The sequence below is a fragment of the Ixodes scapularis genome, unplaced genomic scaffold (assembly GCF_016920785.2).
Source record: "Ixodes scapularis isolate PalLabHiFi unplaced genomic scaffold, ASM1692078v2 PGA_scaffold0__279_contigs__length_252992795, whole genome shotgun sequence".
Lineage (NCBI taxonomy): Eukaryota > Metazoa > Arthropoda > Arachnida > Ixodida > Ixodidae > Ixodes > Ixodes scapularis.
Window position 1 is genome coordinate 43,258,071 of NW_024609835.1, and position 20,573 is coordinate 43,278,643.

Sequence of the window (20,573 nt, forward strand, 5' to 3'; positions counted from 1 at the left end):
TCAAAACATGTTTAACATTTCAATGTTGAAGTTTCTTTAGTTTTTTTTAAATATTTTACTTGTGATTGCTGACAACATTTTTCTTATTCTATTGGCAACTATGTAAAAGTCGAACGCGCACGGGGTTCTTCCTTCTGTAACTGAAGTCTTTTCACTCGCGGCTTTCCGGCGAACGCCGCACCGAAAATGGTGGGTTTTCGATTATTCAAATATTAGGTTTTTATTTTAATAACATTCATTTGCGGAGTTGTCCTTGTGTAGTGAAGTAATCCTTGCTCTAAGAGCATGCGTCTGTTTAATTTTTTCGTTGTTCCGTCGCTTTCCTGAGTTACACGTGTTGTCGTGAGGCCTAGGTGTAACGCGTCCTTTCAGTTTGTTAAAGCTATTAAACTAACAATCAAGCCCAGAATGTGTGTTTGGGCGCTCGTTTAATGCACGTTTTAAGTGACTGCATGAAATACCAACTGTACGAAGGTGTGAATCGTGTGGCTAGCACTTGTCAGTTCAAAGCTGGTGTTAGTGCTAGGTTAGGCAAGGGACTTTAAGAAGTAGCGTGCCGTCACCTCGCCATCGCTCGCGCGAAATAAATTCCTACGAGGACTCATTCTTCCTCGGGAGGCCAGACATCGCGCCACATTAAACGCTCTCGAAGAGATCTTGCTTCGTCCCTTTGGGCTCAGCATTACGTTCTGAGAGACATTTACCATGCGGATCTTTCCACGGCATCAATCTGTCTTCAGTATCCTTTATTTTGTTTAGGCATCTGTTGTACTTTAACCGAAGTCCGTTCATTACGAGAAAATGTCGTGTTATGCTTGGGAACGTGTTTGCTTTGCAGCCGCCCAAGCAGGACAGCAAGAAAAAGACCGACACCAAAGGCACTGCCAAGAAGAAGGAGGGATCCTCTTCTGGAGGCAAGGCCAAGAAGAAGGTGCGTCTTCCGTGCATTTGGAAGAAATTTGCGGATTGTGCGGTGTTAAAATTTTTCGTCCTAGACCTGGGACTGAGCTTAAATCTCCCTACTCGAATCTAGCTGGTACAGCAGTGGTGCCTGCACAATCCTCGACTGTGCTCACGGCACAGTTGGTAAACCGTAATTTACATCGTTAAACACCAACTGATTCTTCACTTTGCACATGTACAGGAAGCTAATCTTTGGATGAGCTATGATTCAGTTCACCCTGTTAGCTGTTTAATGAATGCAGAACGGGAGCGTTCATATTTGCTTAGAAGTTTTATTGTGCTGGCATTTACCAACCAAAAAACCATTTCCAAAAAGAAGAAGTTGGATGATCGTGTATATTTTTTTTAATATATAGGGTGTCTGAAATACCCAGGCTCTATCTGAAATTGGCCGTAAAAATTGGTGCCTCCATGTAGCAATTTAAACTTTTCATCAAAGGTGTACCTTGCAGGTCGGTGTTATCTTGTAAAATTGTAAAACGTAGCCCCCTTTCGGTAAAAAATGAGGAAAAAAAAAACTTGCCAGGGCCAACGGCGTTGCCTCCTTATTTAGACTGCCACCGACAACCGATATCTATAAACATGGACATAACCCTTTTTTTTAGTGTATCTTCATTATGCGGTTGCATAACGACGGCGCTCCTGCTGCCGACGGATTTCGTCTATATTGTGCGGGCTTCTAACTCCCATTCCCTCGAACCCTGTCCCCGGATGAACATGACACTGTAATACTTCACTCTTGGCAAAAGGGTTTATTCACTCACTCATTGCCTGGGGGGGGGGGGTTCGGGATTGGGGAACGGCTATCAGCAAGGCTGGGGAAGAAGTCCGCTGCCACTGTAGCTGCTCCTAGTCCGAGCGGTGGTCATCCACACTGCTTCATGGGGATGTTGTCGTCAAGGGTCGCTTCCTGGTCTGTCCGCCGCTAGATGTCGCGCGCCGCACTTCTCTGCTCCAGCGTCCGTCTTCCGCCGATTCCCGTGCTAGCGTTCCTTCTTTTCGGTGGTCATCCACACTGCGTCATGGGGACATTGTCGTCCATGGTTGCTATCTGGTCTGTCCGTCAAGTCCACCGCTCGACGTCGCGGCCCGCACTTCTCCGCTCCGGTGTCCGTTTCCCGCCGTTTCTCGTGCTAGCTTGCCTTCTTCCGTCACTGCTACATGCTCCCTGCTGTTCGCCGTTCGAGAGAGCCTCCTCTTTGTCCCGCATCCTCTTTTCAAGCCTTCACCCCTTTGTTCTGGGAAGCCATCCGCCGCGTGACGTCAGTTGGCTTACGGGAGCGATGTAGCCGGATCTTGTGGTGTGCGAGGCCATCGGCGCTCCCCTGAGGCATGACGCATCTCGGAGGCATTGAGTCCGAGTTGCCGGAATTTGGGGCTTGGAGGGTTGGCACAGGGGAGGGCAGCCAGATCTCCACAGTTGTCTGCTTTCTTTTGCTGGTCAGCTACATCTGACGCTGCTCCCAATGCCTTATATCAATAAGTGCTCCAAACGCGCCCGCCACTGGATTCACTCATCTGCTTCATTGTCCGCGGTTGACCCTTGGAAGTTTTTTGGTAGCATTTTTTACGGAAGGGGAGCATAGCTTTGTGATATTGCACGATAAAACCAACCTGTGAAATATACCTTTAACAAAAAGTTCAGATTCCTATTGCACGCACTGATTTTTACGCCCCATTTTAGATTAAACCTAATTATTCTGACGTTTAAAAAAAAAAAAAAAAACTTATCCATTTTTAGAATTTGGACAGTTTTTAATCAATTGGAGACCGTTTTGTAGCCCTTCGAGATAACTGTGGTGGGGTTGAATATTCAAAGGCTCCTTAAATATTGGTTGGAGGCGAATTCTAGCATACTTTAATCTCATGAGTCCAAAAATTGACAAATGAAAGGGGGAAAAAAAAACATCATGTCATTAAAGGGATTTTTTGTCTGTGCTTGCAGTAAGTCAAGATGTCATTCCTGCTTTTAGTAAAGAATGTGTATGCACTCCACACAAAGACAACATTGTAAAGGCCGAAGCCACCAACATGAGTTTTTGGCAAAGCGAACTGCACAACAGCTTGACACGAGCTGACTACTATAACAAACTGGCAGACCAATAACAGGAATAAAAAGGCAAACTACAAACACTGTCGAGTGCTCAGGAGGCCGGCAGAGATGTAAAGCTTCTTTCTGTGATGTTGCACTCTGTTTAGGTTTTCTTCTTGCACTGACCGTGCCAGGAAGGAGTTTGTGTACTATATTGAAGGAGTCATACTTTGGGGGTCAAGTAGAAACCATTCATGTGCATTTTCTCAAACACAAAACTACAATTCGTTGCAAGTTTTACTGGCTAGATGCCACACTAAGTACCTTGCACTGGGGTGTCGTTGCTCATATATTTCCTTTTTTTCCAACGGGCCTTGCGGTCATTTTAAGATAACTGCTTGGGCACTTTGGTGATTTTGACACTTGCGCTCTGCCCTCTGCAGAAGTGGTCCAAGGGAAAAGTGCGTGACAAGTTGAACAACCTGGTGCTGTTCGACAAGGCCACGTATGACAAGCTCCTGAAGGAGGTGCCCAGCTACAAGCTCATCACACCCTCGGTGGTCTCTGAGAGGCTTAAGGTGCGCGGCTCCCTGGCCCGCAAGGCACTCGACGAGCTGCTTCAGAAAGGTGACTCCTGCTTTTACTTTGTGTGTCTGCATCTACTTGGCTGGTTCACACAGCACAGTTTTCTTGCGTTACCTACAAGTCTCCAAGCGTCACTTGCCTGGCCATCTATTTGGAACTGGTACCTACACTTAATATGAAACTCGTTTCCCTGTGACCTGTCACATAAGCAGATACAGTTGAACCTCAATTTTACGAAATTTGATTTTACGAATTTCGCGATTTAAGAAACAAATTCGGATTCCCCGCGCAGTCTATGCACGAGGTCTCCCTTCCTCGATTTTACGAAGTTCCCGATTTAACGAAATAATTAGCGGGTCCTGGTAACTTCATTAAATCGAGGTTCAGTTGTGTAAGCTTTCTGAAGATAATCAGGATGTGTGAACCAGCCTTTTCAAAGTTCAGACTCTAGTAGAGAAAATAATAGAGAGAAAGAGAGAAGAAAAAAATAATGGAGAGGGGAGGTTCCCCCTCCTTTCCAGCATTCAGTCTGCTTCCTCCTTCCCGGCATTCCTTTCCCTCACCCTACCTTCTTGACTTGCAACAGGCTATTTATATTTTCTAGTGGTTTCAGAGTGGGGAAGTTTTCAGGCAGTATTTTTGCTCGGAGTTACTAAAATGTTCAACCCAATTTCTTGAAGCACAACCAGGAATTGCTATTTCACACATAATTCCAGGTAGTTTTACGTTGCTCCTTTTGCAATCGTCTAAGAACCCTAGCAAAAGTGGGAAGAAGGGGGGGGGGATTGGCCCCCCTCCCTCAAATTGCTTACCATATTTTTCTGTGTGTAGGTTGCACGGCCATTTTTGTAAAAAGGTTTGGGTACAAGTTGCACTTATACACTTTGTATGATCAGCATGGCTAAACAGCATTGATAAGCCTGTATATGTGTATTGTGATTGCTATTTACGCGTGATTAAGCCAGTTGTAATATTCTATGCCAACGAATTGGACGAGAAATATAGCTACCATGGCCTGCCTCTTGTACAGCTAATAATCCTTGCTTATAAAGTGAACATACAAGTCGCACCAACAAAATTTTGCTGGGAAACTGCGGCTTGCACACAAAATGTCTTAAAGGGATGCTGAACCGAAATCTGGATTCCCCAAAACACGCAGCAAAAGCGTGCAATGGGATGCTACAAACACCAAAACATCACTCATACAGCGATATCTCGAACAGATGACCATATTTAAAAAAAAAAAAAAAAGAGGCACATTTGGCAGGAATGTTGACGTCATGTTTTTCCGAGGAGGAGAGGGAACGGCCTCGCGTCTTCTCTGACTCACGGCCTTGAGGGTGCGAAGCGAAGAGAGGAGGAACCTAGGTATCTTGACGTCACGCGCCTCGTCAGCCTGGTTCAATCTCGACTTCTTTTTCCAGAAATACGGCCGTCCATTCGAGATATCGCCTTACTAGTAGTGTTGTAGGGATTGTAGCGTCCCGCCTACATCTCCAGCATTGTTTTTTTTTTGTTTTTTTTAATCCAAATTTTGATTTACCATTTCTTTAAGGGAGCATTGCCCCCCTCCCTTCCTTTCCATCTCTCCCCTGATCAGACACTGCAATGAGTGAAGTATGAGAACACCGTTGCGTACCCCTGAGCACAATTCAGCAGTATGGGCTTGCCACTTTTGCACTATGAAGCGAGGGCAGACTTTTACAATGGAAATGCTTCAGCTGCAATTCTACTGCTTGTTTCCTGTAATACCCGATTAGATTATTGAAAATGAGAGAAAGGGGTGGATTAGGAGTCCTGAAATATGTACCAAAAGTAGTTTTGGATGTGCAAATGTAACTCTCCGATTGTTATTCGAGCTGTTAACAGCACTATCCATCAGTAATGCTGATCAGCTTGGAGAGTGAGGCAGCAGGTAGGATGTTTGTTAGCACAGTTTGTCTAGTGATAATAATGGGTGCATTCAATATCTTCTACACCTTGGTTGATTGATCAGACAAGTTTACCCTCACAGTCAATTCCCATTTTTATTCACTACTGCTGCTTACACTCGCAGAGGTTTTATGGAATCTTGTATGATAGCTCCTAGTTGTCCCCAAATTTCGTTTCTTCTTGAGGTGTTTGCATGCCCTACTGTAGAGGTGTTGGTGGCCTGCCTGATGGAAGTGTTGGTTGCCTGCAGGCCTGATCAAGCTGGTTGTAAAGCACCACAGCCAGGTGATCTACACGAGGACAACAAAAGCTGAAGATGCGTGAGGGTTGAATAAATGGGCCTAGACTTGTCACCTGTCTCCTGCTTTTTCCACCGGGTGAGGCACTCCTGTCCTGGGACGGCATCCCCGACCACCTGAAGCACCTGTGTCTATGTTGTGAGGTCGTTACAGTTGCCTTAGTGGGGCGGCCCCCAGGATCTCACAATCCTGCCCCTTCAATTTCCTTCAATCGTGCTTCGAGAAGAGAAGACCGCCAACAACTTTGGCATCTCACGAGCCTCGAGCATGCAAGTGCAGTCAAAGCAGGACAAAAGGTAACGAGCGCATGCTGGAAGCTCGGTGTTCGAAAGAGACTTTCCGACAGTCACTGACAAAATGTTGCCAGGTGCTGGAAACATCAATGGAATGGAAAACGACTGGCACAGCAAAGCTCTCATACTCTGCCTTTGGCATACGGTTTGTAATATGCAGCCTAATCCTATAGCTGTCGACACTCATGCGACATAATCTGCTCTATAGCTGTTGCAATTTTTTTAATTATTTTTTTTTTTCATGGTCATTTTGTTGGCATGGCAATATATTGCCTTTGTAGCTATTAAACTGTTCAAATTGCCGTGACTTTAGTCATGTTTCCCTTGTTTATACGACGAGAATAAATTTCACTTGGGCTGCACAGGCTGCTTTGTGTGACATGTTGCCGTAAAAATAGATTTTTTCTATCGATAAAAATGCAATGGAAGTTTTGGAGTGGGAGAATTTTTTTCACTTGCAGGTCTCGAGGAGGGCAATTTCTATTCAAAACGCAAACCTTTTGTTTTCGTGTTTGTCGTATTCTATTTCAATACATGTAACCACCATGTAGGAATTAGGAGCTGAAGACAATTACATCGGAGCGAGCAGGTAGGTATCCGGGTGGTTGTCCGGCGTAGTGGTCAAGCGCGTGGTGAGGATGGCTGGTGCGCCTGGTGTCTTCGACGTCATCTGCGGCTCATCGCTAGGGGGCCCGACTGAAGCGCCCCTATAATTCGTGCGGACGATGCGCGGCATCGCTGGCGCGCCTGCTATCTGCTGCTCGCTCCTCCGGTGTGATGTTAGCTGCGTGCTGATTGGCTCCCGTGTTGTCTCGTCAAATGCGCTACGATTGGCTGGCGAGGTAGCGTTGCGGTTTGTGGACCCCGGCAAATGTTGGAAATCCAAGTCGTCCTGGAAGAGAACTTCCCTCTGGGCAGCAGTGGTTATACCTAGGTTATTCCAAGGAGAACGTTTGTTTTCGTCCCAGGGATCCCGATGAGATGATTGTGAAGAAAACATGCCTACTAGTGGCTCTTCTCGTCTCTCTGCGGACCTCCGACCCAGGTGAGACATGGCCCCCCCTGTCAGGCCCCGATGGCCGGTCACGCAAGCTAGGCCTACCGCCGTCGTCTACGCTCGGGCCACGGTGTTTTGCTGCACGGAACGTGGATCGTGCGCGGTTCCGGACAGCCTATCCATAGTAAACGGGACTTCCCCGGGCAGCGCCGGTGTCTGCGCTGCTTTGCACGAGCACTGCCCCTGTGGGTCTGCTTCTCCACTGAGCACGGGCATCACCCCCCTCGGACCGAGCGAAAGAGTCGCGCGGAGGTGTCCCGACTGACAACTCCGCGTACAGCGGACACAAAGTTGCGAGGCACTCCGAACTGAACGGGGTCACATCCTCGGGAGCTGTTTCGGATGCGTGCACAGCCTCCGCATCAATCGACGCCGTGACGCGCGCGCGACTTTTGACGGTCCCAGCAGTCCCAGGTCGGCAGCGCACCTGTCTGGCAGTTCCGCGCTGCGCGCAGTGCGACCGCCCGCAGCATTCGGGTGTTCGAGCGATTGGCGCGCACCATCGCGATCCCGCATTCCGTCTCCATATCAAACAGGGGTCCCCGCTGGTAGTGCCCGTGGCCCGCGCGCACCTCCCGTGGCACTCCGGCCGAATGCTTGTCAGACGGACGCACGGGTCGCCCTCGACGGGTTATATTTAGGCGAACCCTCGTGGCTCACGGAACATGCACAGGCGTTTCACATGTGTACGCATCGGAAATCAACGAGGCCGACTGAGCGGATCTGGGGTTCCCTTGCTGCTTGTTTTTCTTAGCGCAGCGAGCGAAACTTGTGGCCGCATCGCAGGAAGATTTGTGCAGCTGTGTGCTGGGGTACGCGAAAATGTGCAAGATGAAGTCTATATTTGACAAGGTTCATGGCGTCAATTTGGGGCATTTTCCTACTTTTTCACTGCTGATGCTTTTTATGTTACTGTTTATATTCTGTTCGATTTAAACGCGAATTCCCCACCTCGTGTGTTGTATTAGAACCGCAGACGTACTTAAAAAGTAAAAAAAAAAAAAAAAAAAAAAAAATATATATATATATATATATATATATATATATATTTATTTATGTTAGGTAGAAATTTTGTGTTTTGTGGCCTGCAGTGTTTTTGGTACCTGCATATTTTTTCATTTTTTTTTAAACCTTTTTTTGTGACTAGTGTCAAGAGGTCAGTCACCCCCCTGCTGCATGCTGGATATATCTGTGAGCCCTGTTGTGTTATTAGATGCCACTCACATAATATTTCTTGGTAACATATGCTATGCAACCCCACCTTACCACCAGTATTATTTAATTTTCTTCTGCCACCCTATTTTGCTGAACACTACGTCAGGTACCGGTTTGTGAGAAAACCTGTCTCTTGTCTCCTGGATAGCGTAAACTGTCTCTACCTCATGTAGAGCTTGTTGGCTTGGCATATTTCTAGTCCTCAAATTGACCAACAGAGATCAGCATTTATTTTTGTAGGTGAAATTAGTGACTTCTTGAACTGGTGTAGTAAATATAGAAAGTTGAAAATGATATTCCTGTAAAGTTGAACCGACACATTCATAATTACCTCTTCCATTATGCATAGCTTGCCCACAAGCTTGGCAACTACCAATGACCACACATTTTTTTTGCAGCTGATTTCTAAAATGTTTGAATAATGTTTCTATGATGATGTTTCCTAAACTTTCCTTAATTTTGTTTTTCTTTTTTTTTAGTGTTTTGTTGTCGTGTTTTCGAACATTGAATATGACACCCCTCTTATGTAATGCCTCCCTCTAGAGGCCCTTAAGGTAATCAAATGAAATGAAATATTGATAATTAAATTGAAACGTATGAAATTCAGAATGCTTTCCTTCGTTTAGGAATTAACCCGGTGGCAGTGAAGGTAAGTTTTTACCTTAATAAAGAGGCACTAAATTGGTGTGTTTTTGTGGATGCATCAGTGTCCCATGAGCCGAGCGTAATTAACATATGTTTGCCTCCGCTGACTGGAACCAGCAGGGGTGCATACAATATTGGTTTTTGCAAGGATATGCTGCAGTCTGAAAGGAATACCACTGCACAAGGTAGCTTTTCCTTATGAAACTACAGATCTGAAGGCTTGGAACAATTCCTTTACTAAAACATGTTTCTTGTAGCCAATTCCTCCAGATCCAGAGTTCTTCTGTAGATCTTGTGAATTTTGTTGGAAGTACAGAAACTCAAAATCTGTGGTCATATATAAAAGAAAAGAAAAAAAGTAATTGAAACATTAGAGACAGGCAACCTTTACATAACTGGAGTAGTGCCGATGCTGATTCACGTTAATAGCTACGATTCAGCTACTATTGTTAATAGCAAAAGAAAAAGAAAAAACAGGTTACCAAAAAAAAAAAACTGGCTCATTTACGGTTTCAGTATTCATAATAACATTGACATTGGTTTAATTCTATTCTTTTGGGTGTTGACAGTAGAGCAGTTACTGGTTCACAGTCCCCCCAGAATTGGTTTATTTCAGTTCACGCCAGACAACAAACAAAGGCCATTGAAAAATTGCTCCAGTAGCAAAAGTAATGGCATTAAAAAATATTGAAACTGATTTTCTTCCTATGTGTACTTTTTCTTAATATGCTGCATTTTAAATTATAAGCCAGGACTCCCAGTACATTGTGAGCCAAATAAATGAGACTCATCTTCAATAAAGTGCAAATAAATTTGCCATACAGCGGCAGCTATACTCATAATAGAGAGTTTCAGTAGGTCGTTCCGATAACGATACCTGACACTCCACCGCCGCCTTTGCACATGCATCGTATTGTTCTCGGGTCTCGTTAACAGGGGTATCAGAACGATCTACTAAGACTCTCTATTAACCTCGAGAACCGCAGTTAAAAAATCCCGGCTCCTCGTGGAACGTTACTAATTTCCCCCTTCATGTGATCAATGATAATATACCATGTAGGTGCATCTAGATTCAATTTGTTATTTTATCAAGACATACATGCTTCAAATGACAAAAGCATTGTTCCTTCCTTCAACAACCAAACCTTCTAAGAACTACTTTGTGCAGCAAATGGTTAAGCACAAAAATTTGGTTTTTATGCATTAACTACGAGTATAGGTAACTCCATGTATGGTTAATTTATTTCGTGAAACTCGAAGGTGGAGTGTGCCTTTTGAAAAGCAGAGGTTACAAAAATATTTTTGGAGACATTAGATATTTTATTTGATGACAACTAAGAAGTGAGTGAAGATTAATCCAGTTTTCAGTGGGAGTGGGCAGTCCCCCGGTATTTTGCAGTAATCATGGTTGTGGTTGGTGAAAACGTTTTCCTCAATATTTATTAGTTGTCGGCAGGGATGGGCATGCATGCAAATATGTATCGAAATACAAATACAAAATACCTCGTCAAAAATGTATTTAATTACAAATCCAGTTATATTTCCAAAAAAGCATTTAGGTACAAAATTCAACCAAATGTATTTGATCTCGTCCAAATACTTTTCCAAATACATTCCTCAAAATTTGCGTCAGTAACCTCAGGGCACCTGCAATGGGTTTCTGGCAGTGTGTCGAACCGAAAAAAATAAGGTTCGGTTACGGTTCAGGTTCAGGTAAATTTATTTTGTTCTGGTTCAGTTCCGGTTCGATTAATTCGATCCACGAACCGGTTCGCGAACCGGTTCGGAAATCATAAATGACAAATTGCAACATCAAAATAAATTACAAATAAAACATCTGAAATCAGCACATACCAAATGGGATACATCGTAGTGTAAGGCTCAGGGATTTCTACCAGGAATTGTTTCTTTGTGTGCACTCAAAGGTTACCTCACCGACGTTTACGCATTCGGACTTCATCTAATTGGGTCCGACGCAGTAGCTGTGAAATTCGCGACCTCCTTACAAACCCACTTACAAGTAGAACTCGCTAACTATCCCGCCACCTCGGCGTGTAAGCAATTGAAGGAACAGTGGGGAGAAAATACAGCTTTCTTTATTTGAACTAGCCTTCGGTAACTCAAATTAGACCCTTAAAGAAGTTTTTATTGAACAAGATACGAAACATGAAAAACACTTCATTGAACGCAACGCCAGAAGGACGTAATAGGATAAATATTAAAATAGAACAGTTCGCTGTCTCACAAATATGTTAGCTTCTAAGGGCCTATACGAAACTGGATGCATTATTATCAAACTCCACAGCCTTTTCTTTTCTCATTCCGATGGAAGCAAGCTTCAAGAACTCGCACATTCTAGAAACGTGTTATGAAATGAGCACACAGCAGCATTTATGATTTACGAGATTGTAGAAAAATAAAATCCCGTGACACAATTTTTTTTTCTTTTGCATAGCTTTTCAATTTTTTTTTTCTTCTGTGCAAGCCGCGATCAGCGCAATACTGGTTCCTATGTCAAGATTCATGGATGCAGCGTTTGTCAAGATTCATGGATGCAGTGTTTGTCAAGATTCATGGATGCAGCGTTTATATTCCTAAGACTGAGTGGAGAGGATAAATATGTAAGCGAGGTGTGTGTCAGTTGACGGCACTTAAAAAACAAATGGCATTGATAGCACATTCATTGTCAACAGCGCGTGGCCGAACCGTTTTGACATGAGCCGGTAACCGTTTTTTTTGTTTCCGGGTCAGTTCCGGTTCGGGTTCATCGCAATAACAGTATAACGGTTCGGGTTCAGTTCCGGAAAAAATACCGGTTCGGTTCCGGTTTTTGGTTCGCTTCGGTTCCGGTTCGACACCCTGGTTTCTGGGTATCTCATTTTAATTTTGCATCGCACACTCGGGAGTTAGTGTGCGAGGCTCCAGTAACGTAATAGAAATATAATCGCAAAAGAATGTTATCACCTTGGACGTAATGGGTGAAAAATGTACAGTGCTTCAAGCAGCTTTTTTTGTCGATTACATTTTGGTACAGACCAACAAAGAACCGAGATGACCAAGACGCGCAGCACTACACCCGTTTTCACCTCAAGAACCGTAGTAAAAAAAGTCCGGCTCCTTGCGGAGCATTCCTAATTTCCCTCTATATGCTGAGAATTGAGATATATGTAGCTGTATTTTAGATTAGATATCTGTTCTCTTATCAAGACGCACACATATCAAACTCCAAAAGCACCGCTCCTGCGTCTGACGACCAAATATTGTGAGAACTACTTTCTTGCGGCAAAGGAACTACTTTCTTGCGGCAAAGGAACATGGAGCAAAACTTCCTTTCTTCTTGAGGTGAAAACGGGTATAGCTAGAGAATTTTTATTGTTGCAACTCGCACCAGTTATGAAAATCTGGACGACCCACACGTTTAGAATGTTCCAGGCAAAAATATGGACGGAAATCAGGCTGGAAAGCATCACAAGTTGTCACAGGCACTTATTTAGCCAGTCTGCCTGTGAACATCGATTTTGTCACTCTTCTTGCCCTGGACTAGCACCGTAATCACAAAGTCACTGAACGCTTGTGCTTGATTGAGAGACACTGCATTCGGTGCAGAACAGTTTTTTTCCTGCTCTGGACAGTGACAGTAAGTTTGAGGGATGTATTTTCGCCCACAAAATTGTATTTAATTACAATTGTATTTGAAGTACCCACGTTTTAGTATTTAAATACACATGTAAAATACACAAAGTATTTGAAATACATATTTCAAATACTTGTATTTGAAATGCTGTTCATCCCTGGTTGTCGGTTTGGGTTATGGTTTCAGTTCCTGGAAGTTTTGGTGTCTGATACCGCAAAATTCCAAGCAAGCGCTTGTCCAGAAGTTCAAGATAATGTTGAAAAATTGGAGATGTGTAATTAATCGTTATGTCGGAGAGCAAAAATGTGTAAAAGGCACGAGGTAGGGGGAAATTCACCTCTTAACACCAGTGTGTGCGCGTCAAGCTTTACTGCGTTGCACTGGCGTGCTCGGAGAAGCATCTGACACAGAGGGGCATCTTGGTTGGCCACATGCGCTTGGAGGTCTGAGCGGGCGCTTTGCTAATTTTTCAATTGTTTCAAAAGTAGCGGGTGGTCTGTTATTGGGAGGATGCTTGGTATTTTACGGTAGTTGGGTGTAAAGTTGTACTTTCCGCAAAGTTTTTTTTTGATTCTTAGGTTGACGACACACAGCAGTAATTGGATTAGTAAATTTGACCCTTATCCATTTATGCAATCAATAGCCAGCAACGAGTGTAATCAGTTTGAATTCAAGAGGGGAAATGCATGTTATAAGTAGGGATCCGCGTTTTTGGTTCTTATTTTTCAAAAATTTGGCGTACTTTTTTCGGTATTCATTTTAACATTCAATTTTCTTTTTTTTTTTTTTTTTTTTTCGGTGTATATATATTTTATAAAAAGTTTACCAGTTTTTTTCGGTGAATATGAAAGAAACACCGTCGGACACCGGATCAGATGATTCTTGTAGCTATCATATTTGTGATCACTCGAAGAATAGTGAAACATATACATATGTGGTCTTCGCTACAACTTCCGTTAGGACACACCTCAAAATCGCGGAATTCACGGGCATAATCTTTAGTGCGCTTCTTTTTCCATCCCATTCTGACGACGTGACCGTCTGAGGTGATGACCGTACAGGAACCAGCAGGATGGCAGAACAAATCCATTGTATTTATGTTTTCAACCACACTGAAGTTTGAGGTTGAGAAAGGGTGTTAAGAAAGGTATTAACGGCTTTCCTCAGTGTCCTCTGAAGTGCATGAAGTGATAAAACCTTATACTAGCCCACATCTGAACTATTTTTTTTAGGACGGGGAACTTGACAATCTAAGCCCGATCACAGAAAGGATACAAATGTCCCGTGAAGGCCCATCCAGGACCTCTGTTGTTGCATGTTGAACCTTGGAAGAGGGCAATCACGAAGACATCACACAATGTCGAACATTGCAAAGCTCCCTTTCTCTCTATCTTTCTCTCTCTCTCTTTCTCCCCCCTCTCCCCCTCCCTCCTCCACTCACCTGGACGCGGCCCTAAAAAACTGCTTTTTCGGTTAAAACCGAATTTTAGAAAACTGATAAGACATACTTTTGTCGATTTTTTATCGGTTTAAACCGAAAACGCCGAACCTACAAACTGACCTTTTTCGGTTAAAACCGAATTTCCGAAAATGAATTCAGCGTACTTTTATCGGTTTTTATTGGTTTAAACCGAAAACTCTGAACCCTAGTTATAAGTAGGGTTCCGTGTTTTCGGTTAAAGGACAACTCCGCTCAAAGGTTCTACACGTGATATTATTTTAAAAGCAATGCTAAACATAGTCGGCTCAGAAAAAAAATTCGCAGTTTAGGTTACAGTTGTTCACGGAGGCATGTTTAGGGATTTTACAAAGATTGGATCGACAAATAATAAATAGTAGTTAAAATGTCATTTTACCGACTTGCATATATTGCCGTGCACGCAGCTGGCCAAGTAGGCAGCGCGCGCGTGGCCTAACGGTTATCGTACCTGGCTCCCACGCGAAAAGCAAGGGTTCGATTCCTGGGAGCGGCGCATCTTTTTGGTTATCTCTGCACACTAGTATTCTGGTAGATTCGAGAATCCTGTTGCTTGTTCGAGGTCCGACTGTTCTACGTGTCGAACTTTCTACGTCGATTATTCCAGAAGTCCACGCATGTACATAAGGGGCTCCGCGTGGCGATCCACAGTCAGTTTCGCCCCAGCGTTCGACTCTGCTGTCATGCCAACTTCGACGCCCGCGACGCTCTGCCTTCATTTGTTCCCTTTTTATTTTTTGGGCCCAAGTTTGCCCCATTAAACGTTTAGTTTCTTCAGTTTTTATCGCCTCATCAATTGTCATTCGTGACAATATATAACTATATAAAAATATAGAAGCTCTCTTTTGAATACTTTGAGATTGAGAGTGGTTCAAAAACACCACACACGACAGTTCTCAAAACCTTTTGCTCTTTTTTACCATAATTACAGGCTTAAAACCCAAAAACCAGTGAAAATACCTCTACTCTAACGGAATGTATTCTGAGTAAAAAGAAAACACACACAAAAAAAAAAAACGCAATGCGAAAAAAAAAAAAAAATTAAAAATGTTTTTTTTATGTACAGCTTGCTGATATTGAACGAAAAGTGAAAACCTTCTTTGTTTCGTAATATTTTTCTCAGTACTCGTACATGATAAAACACAAACCTTGCTTAATTTGGAAGGCAATGAAAGGATCTACACGTGGTAGTTTTTTAAAAGCAATACTAAACATAGTCAACTCAAAAAAAAAAAAAAAGAAAATCCACAATTTAGGTCACAGTTGTTCGCGAAAACATGTTTGGGGATTTTTACAAAGATTGGAGCGACGATTAATAAATAATAGTTATAATGTCGTCTTACCTACTTGCATATATATCACACTCAAAAAATATAGACACTCTCTTTTAAATACTTTGAGATAGAGAGTGATTCAAAAACACCACACACGACAATCATCAAAACCTCATCGTTCTTTCCCGCTTCTTTGAGATTTTTTTTTCTCAGAAACTAAACATGTCAGGGCATTAAAATAAAAAGGATTGTTTTTCTTGGAACATGCTCCACATAATATAAAAATTTGAAGCCAAATAAAAAATTTGACTGCCAATCCAAATGAAATCGCCGATATATATATATATATATATATATATATATATATATATATATATATATCTATCTATGTTTGTCTTCCTGCATATACTAAATCTGGCTTGATTGACAGAGGACTGAATAACTGTGACCATTATATCACTTAATTACACATAATCGACAAAAAGAGGAGTGCACAGGCCTTGCGAATTTTGCGGAAAGGCAGAGGCCCATGTAAACTGGTGTTCTCGTACAACTGACCCTCCTTCAATAATTAATTAAACAAATAGCTAGGGGTGTGCAAATATTCACAATTTTTGAATAACGATTTGCTAATTGAATCGAAAAATAATTTGTAAAAGTTTTGAAAATCTTTCGAATAATTTCCGAATAGTCGTTACGATGTTGCGCCGCAAGATTCCCTTTATAGGCATCCCACAAGGCGCCGGCATCGGCGTGCAAGCGTGTCGTGGGACGTTATACGTGCCCGCAAGATGACAATACGTTTCCCCTCCTCCTAAACATTCATCATCGGCAGTAGCAGTTTCTCTCTATTCATACATTGCTGTTGACTCCACTAGGAACCGCTGTGACAAGCATAAACCGCATGTAAGTGATTTGCCGAGAGATGAGACAAGCGACATCGATCCGCTTTGCTGTCGCTCGGTCAGTCTTGCGATGAGGCAATCCGCATGAAAGCGGCGGGAGCCTGTGACCTAGGGGATGAGCAAGGTTTTCTAGAAATCCAAAAATCAAGCAATGCGACGACCGGCAGTGAAAAATCTTTGCCGCTCTCTGCTGACTCTCTTCGCTGTTGCCGTCGCTTGACTCATCGCTTGCTAAATCGCTTACATGCGATTCAGCCTTTTGGGACCATTTTCGCACTAGACAGCTCGTGCATGCTTTTGGAATGCATGTTGTGCAGATGTTTCAGAAAAAGTTGCAGCGGTGCCGCCGCTATATGCGAGCGAAGAAGAAGTGGTAAAAATGTAAAGTTGTTCGAAGAAAAAGCACAGTGGAGTATGAAAGCTTTTTGGCCGCTCCTACATGTGCTGCTTCGTCGAAATGCCTTGTGTGTGGCGCCATCCTTAGGACACCAACAAACATGATGACGCCTTTGTTGAATCACCTGGAGCGTCATCACGGGGCCCGCAAGGAGTATGAAAGCGCAAATGCTGCGGCGGAGCGACGTAATGCTCCAGAGGCCTAGGATGCAGGTACAATGCCAACTTCCAGACCTTGACTGAGCAAACGGAGCTTTCACGCTAGGGCACTAGCAAAAAAAATTGGTTGCTTCATCGCAACTGGGTTGCTCAGCTACACAGTCGTCGGAGAACCAGTTTTTCTGGAGCTGATGAAATGTGCAGTGCCCACGAACAACGTTCCTTTCTAACATTCTCAAGGACTGTCATGCCGGAAATGTACGATGCTGCTAGGTATGCCCTCCACACTTTGTTGCACGCATCCTAAGGAAGGACGTGGGGTGTGTCACCATCACCTTTGACGGCTGGATGCACGAGCTGGCGACAGTAATGTGTCAGTGAAGTTTCCATGTGCTGAGTGATGACTTTGTGCCTCACAGCTTTGTGCTTGCGTGCCGCTGCCCACGTGAACGTCACGCGGCAGAGAATCTCCGTTAAGGTCACGTGACATAAATTTTTTTTGCTAAATTTTTTTGCTGAAGTTAGCGGGGAAATTTCCCCGCTAACTTCAGCGGAAAAGCGTCTCATAATGCAACGCGCGCAATTACGCTGACACCGACGTCGCTCAACCCAGAAACGGGCGCCTAAGAGCTTCGCTCTAAAAAGGACTGGTTTAAAATCGAAGGAAAAAAGAGAGAGAGAAAGCGAGAATTTTACATAAAGCTGCATGGTAGTTTGGTATAATTAAAATTCTTACACCCATTAAGATGCCATCGAGGTTTGCATATTTTGACTGCAAAGTTGTCAAAGTTTCTGATGAAGGTAAAAACACAAAATTTTTGAAAGAAAAGAAAGAAAAAAAACACAGGCAACTAGAATTTGGTGTCCCACCTACTTTCTTTGCTTTCTTTAACTTGTCACGAGAAAAGAAGCACACAGATGGGAAGGAGACAAATGATCAGGGCTTTAGGGCTGGCTGCATTCCAAGGAAGCCCAGAAAGGTGTGTGTGTATCCGCAGAGGTAATTAACAGCATCATTCATTATGTTCCTCTCTGTCGACTTCGCTCTGACATTCTGAGTTTTGATGTGCTGGTTCTCCTTTTGGAGCTGACTTCAAGAGTTATCAAGAGATGGCAATGTATCTGATTGAAATGGTTGGCTCACCGTCTCTGACCCTAAGCACTGCAAAGGATCCTGTCACTCCAAGCAGTGACCCTCTAGTGTGACTTCCATGCATCAAATATCAGACAAACTGTTCTTTTTTTTTTTTTTATGAGTTGCTAGTTGTTTATGAAAAGGAAGTAGAAATGTAGGTTTCCAAATATATGTGCCGTCACGCTGATATTAGTGCGCTGTTTGTCGTGTGCTTTTTTTACATTAGGTCGTCAAAGATTGCGTTTCAGAAAAAAAAAAAATTTGGAAAGCGTAAATATCTTGTGATGTCCCTATAAACATAATAAGAGAAACCCAAGACTGAGGAAACAGGACAACAGACAAGCACACAAAACCTCAAAATCTTATGTGTGCATATGTTTTCTCGATTGTGCCCTCAGCTTCGGGTTTTCGTTATGACTAAAGGAACAAACGAATATATTCATTCTGCGATTGTGTTTCTGACTAAAGGGATACTTCAACGAAATTTGAAATATACCCTTCGTGTTCAGAAATAGGCTGAATATGAATATGGCCAATCGGCCGCAGCCGATTGGCCAGTCACTTTGCTTCTACCATTGGCCACCCAAGCCAGGACCATGGGACGTCATGAAGGAGGTTACGTTTTGCTTGTTTTTGTAATTATAATGTGCCCTTTAACTTTTGATATAAAGCGAATTTCGTGAAAAGGAAACTTTCACTGAGTTGCTACGTTCAGTGCGCTCAGGTTCACTGCAAATTGAAACCAATAAAAAAGTTGTTGCAGGGCCCCTTTAAAGGGACACTTCAATGAAATTTGAAATATACCCGTCGTGTTCAGAAAGAGGTTGAATATGATCTGCAATATCCGTAAATGACAATCGCACGTTTGTATTTTGAGCCTGATGGCTGTATTTATCGTTATAAATGGCCCACTCTGGCAAGCCCTCAGAGAGCAGCCAGCGGAGAGCACGTCACATCCGGTGCAATCGTGACGTATTCTGTCTCGGGATGAGCAAAGCTCCTGCAAGGCTGACGTCAGGATGGCCTAGTCGTTCCAGCCACCGAAGCGGCCGAAGCACGTCAGGAATCGAGCCACCGCAATTAACCCCAAAGCTGCTTTTGTATGAATTTTGAGTGACGGGTTAATCCTTTATAATCTTGTAGAGGGGCAAAGCGACGGCTGGGACACACAAAAGTGAATCCTGGTGAAAGGGGAGTTCCTCCTTCTCCTCTTCTCTCGTGGTGACCAGATGTGAAACAGGCATCGTCACTACCTGTCAAGGTTCCTAAACGGGCATTACAAACGAGGCTTTAGCGACATCCACCAGGTATTCTTTGCTAACCATTTAATTTGGTTTAGTCCCTTTCGTGTCTTTCTTAACAAGAGAGTGGTGTGCCTGATGTGATACTGTCGAACGCAAATAGACCAAGAAGTAAGCGCTGAAATTTCGTTGCAGTATCCCTTTAAAGCACTCTGCTTCCCAAACTTTTGGGGTTGCACCAGAACCAACAAAGTGTCGCAAAATTGCTTAAAAAAAAAAAAAATTTTTTTTTGGGGGGGGGGGGGGGGGTGGGTTGGCATTGATGATAAGAAAGTACAAGTCTCATCTTAACATTGAGCTGGAACTGTGAGTTGTGCAGTCCTAACCCTGCCCCTGGTTTGAGAAACTCCCTTAACAAATAAGCTCACTTCAGTCATTAAAGGGACAATGACAGGGTATTCATGCTCGCCAAGGTTTTTATTTGTACATAGGATGTGAGAGCCCAACTACCCAGAACACAATTCGCAACTCGAAATTCGTTTTCTTTCCATCCTAGAACCGCCGATCAAGAACTGAGTGGTTTGAGTCGCGCTCACTCTCTTCTCCGTGGTCACATGCCATTCTCTATATTTTAGACACAACCACCAAATATAATCAAAGTTGTGGGTCATCAAAAACACACACTCAATATGAAAAAATGAAAAAAATTATGCTTATTTTTTGTGGCTTTTAAGTACATGCATTGATTGAAGAAAAAAAAAAGTTGCACGGCCACATGACTTTTGGCAACTCTCTCCTTTATATTTCTTCCTCCTCCCCAGCCCAGTTTGGTTTCAGTTTCCAGCGGTTGCATTTTTTTACTTTATTAAAAAATATATGTGATGCTGTATCAAAATATTGATTGGGTAGTCTTCTGTCACCACAATAAATCGCCTGGCAAAAAATGAAAACAATTTCTGGAAAGGTGTCAGCGTCCCTTTAAAAAAATCCTTCATGCTGGCATGCCTTTTTTTTTTACAATTTACAACAATTCAACTTCAATTTCGGGCATTACTGTTCATGCTCTGAAATTAAAAAGCTTGTGTCATCGTGAAAAGCCAGGTAAAAGGGGATGGGTTCTTACGATGCAACATTTGGAAGCACTGCAGTGCGTAATGTAGTATAAGTTGTTTGGTATAAACAGCTACAGATGCACCGGAGTGTGCAACAGTTAGAGGAGTGTTGGTCTGCAGCTTTTATCTAATATTTGAGAATATACAGGTCCACATGTTGCCAATTAAGAAATAAGGCAGTTTTTTTATACAAATTTATCGGCATTTCTGGCTCAAGCA

The 20,573-nt window shown here is 43.2% G+C and overlaps 2 protein-coding genes across 6 annotated transcripts in view; both read left to right on the forward strand.

Annotated features, from left to right (window-relative positions):
- The first annotated feature begins 75 nt into the window (after positions 1–75).
- LOC8032965 (40S ribosomal protein S25) lies at positions 76–5,865 on the forward strand. Of its 2 annotated transcripts, XM_029966877.3 has the most exons (4): positions 76–189; positions 839–931; positions 3,439–3,622; positions 5,763–5,865. In XM_029966877.3, the coding sequence occupies exons 1-4, from the start codon at positions 187–189 to the stop codon at positions 5,834–5,836; spliced, it is 354 nt and encodes a 117-aa protein (XP_029822737.1). In that variant the 5' UTR covers positions 76–186; the 3' UTR covers positions 5,837–5,865. The 2 variants fall into 2 exon arrangements, with proteins under 2 accessions (XP_029822737.1, XP_002401963.2); XM_002401919.3 differs by lacking the exon at positions 76–189 and having other exon boundaries at positions 797–931.
- A 1,010-nt stretch (positions 5,866–6,875) lies between these two features.
- LOC8032964 (protein turtle) overlaps positions 6,876–20,573 on the forward strand; it is a 54,099-nt gene continuing 40,401 nt past the window's right edge. For 2 of the 4 annotated variants that reach the window (XM_040209307.3, XM_040209308.3), the window contains exon 1: positions 6,876–7,149. In XM_040209307.3, coding sequence (XP_040065241.1) covers positions 7,086–7,149 — 64 coding nt within the window. In that variant the 5' untranslated portion in view covers positions 6,876–7,085. The remainder of the gene's footprint in view (positions 7,150–20,573) is intronic. The other 2 variants (XM_029966904.4, XM_029966905.4) reach the window with 2 other exon arrangements.

Excerpts from the sequence above, each read along its gene's own strand:
- LOC8032965 (XM_002401919.3), top strand. The coding sequence starts at position 812 with ATGCTTGGGAACGTGTTTGCTTTGCAGCCGCCCAAGCAGGACAGCAAG. Across the intron at positions 932-3,438 it reads GAGGCAAGGCCAAGAAGAAG|AAGTGGTCCAAGGGAAAAGT; the intron begins GTGCGTCTTCCG and ends TGCCCTCTGCAG. Across the intron at positions 3,623-5,762 it reads CGACGAGCTGCTTCAGAAAG|GCCTGATCAAGCTGGTTGTA; the intron begins GTGACTCCTGCT and ends GGTTGCCTGCAG.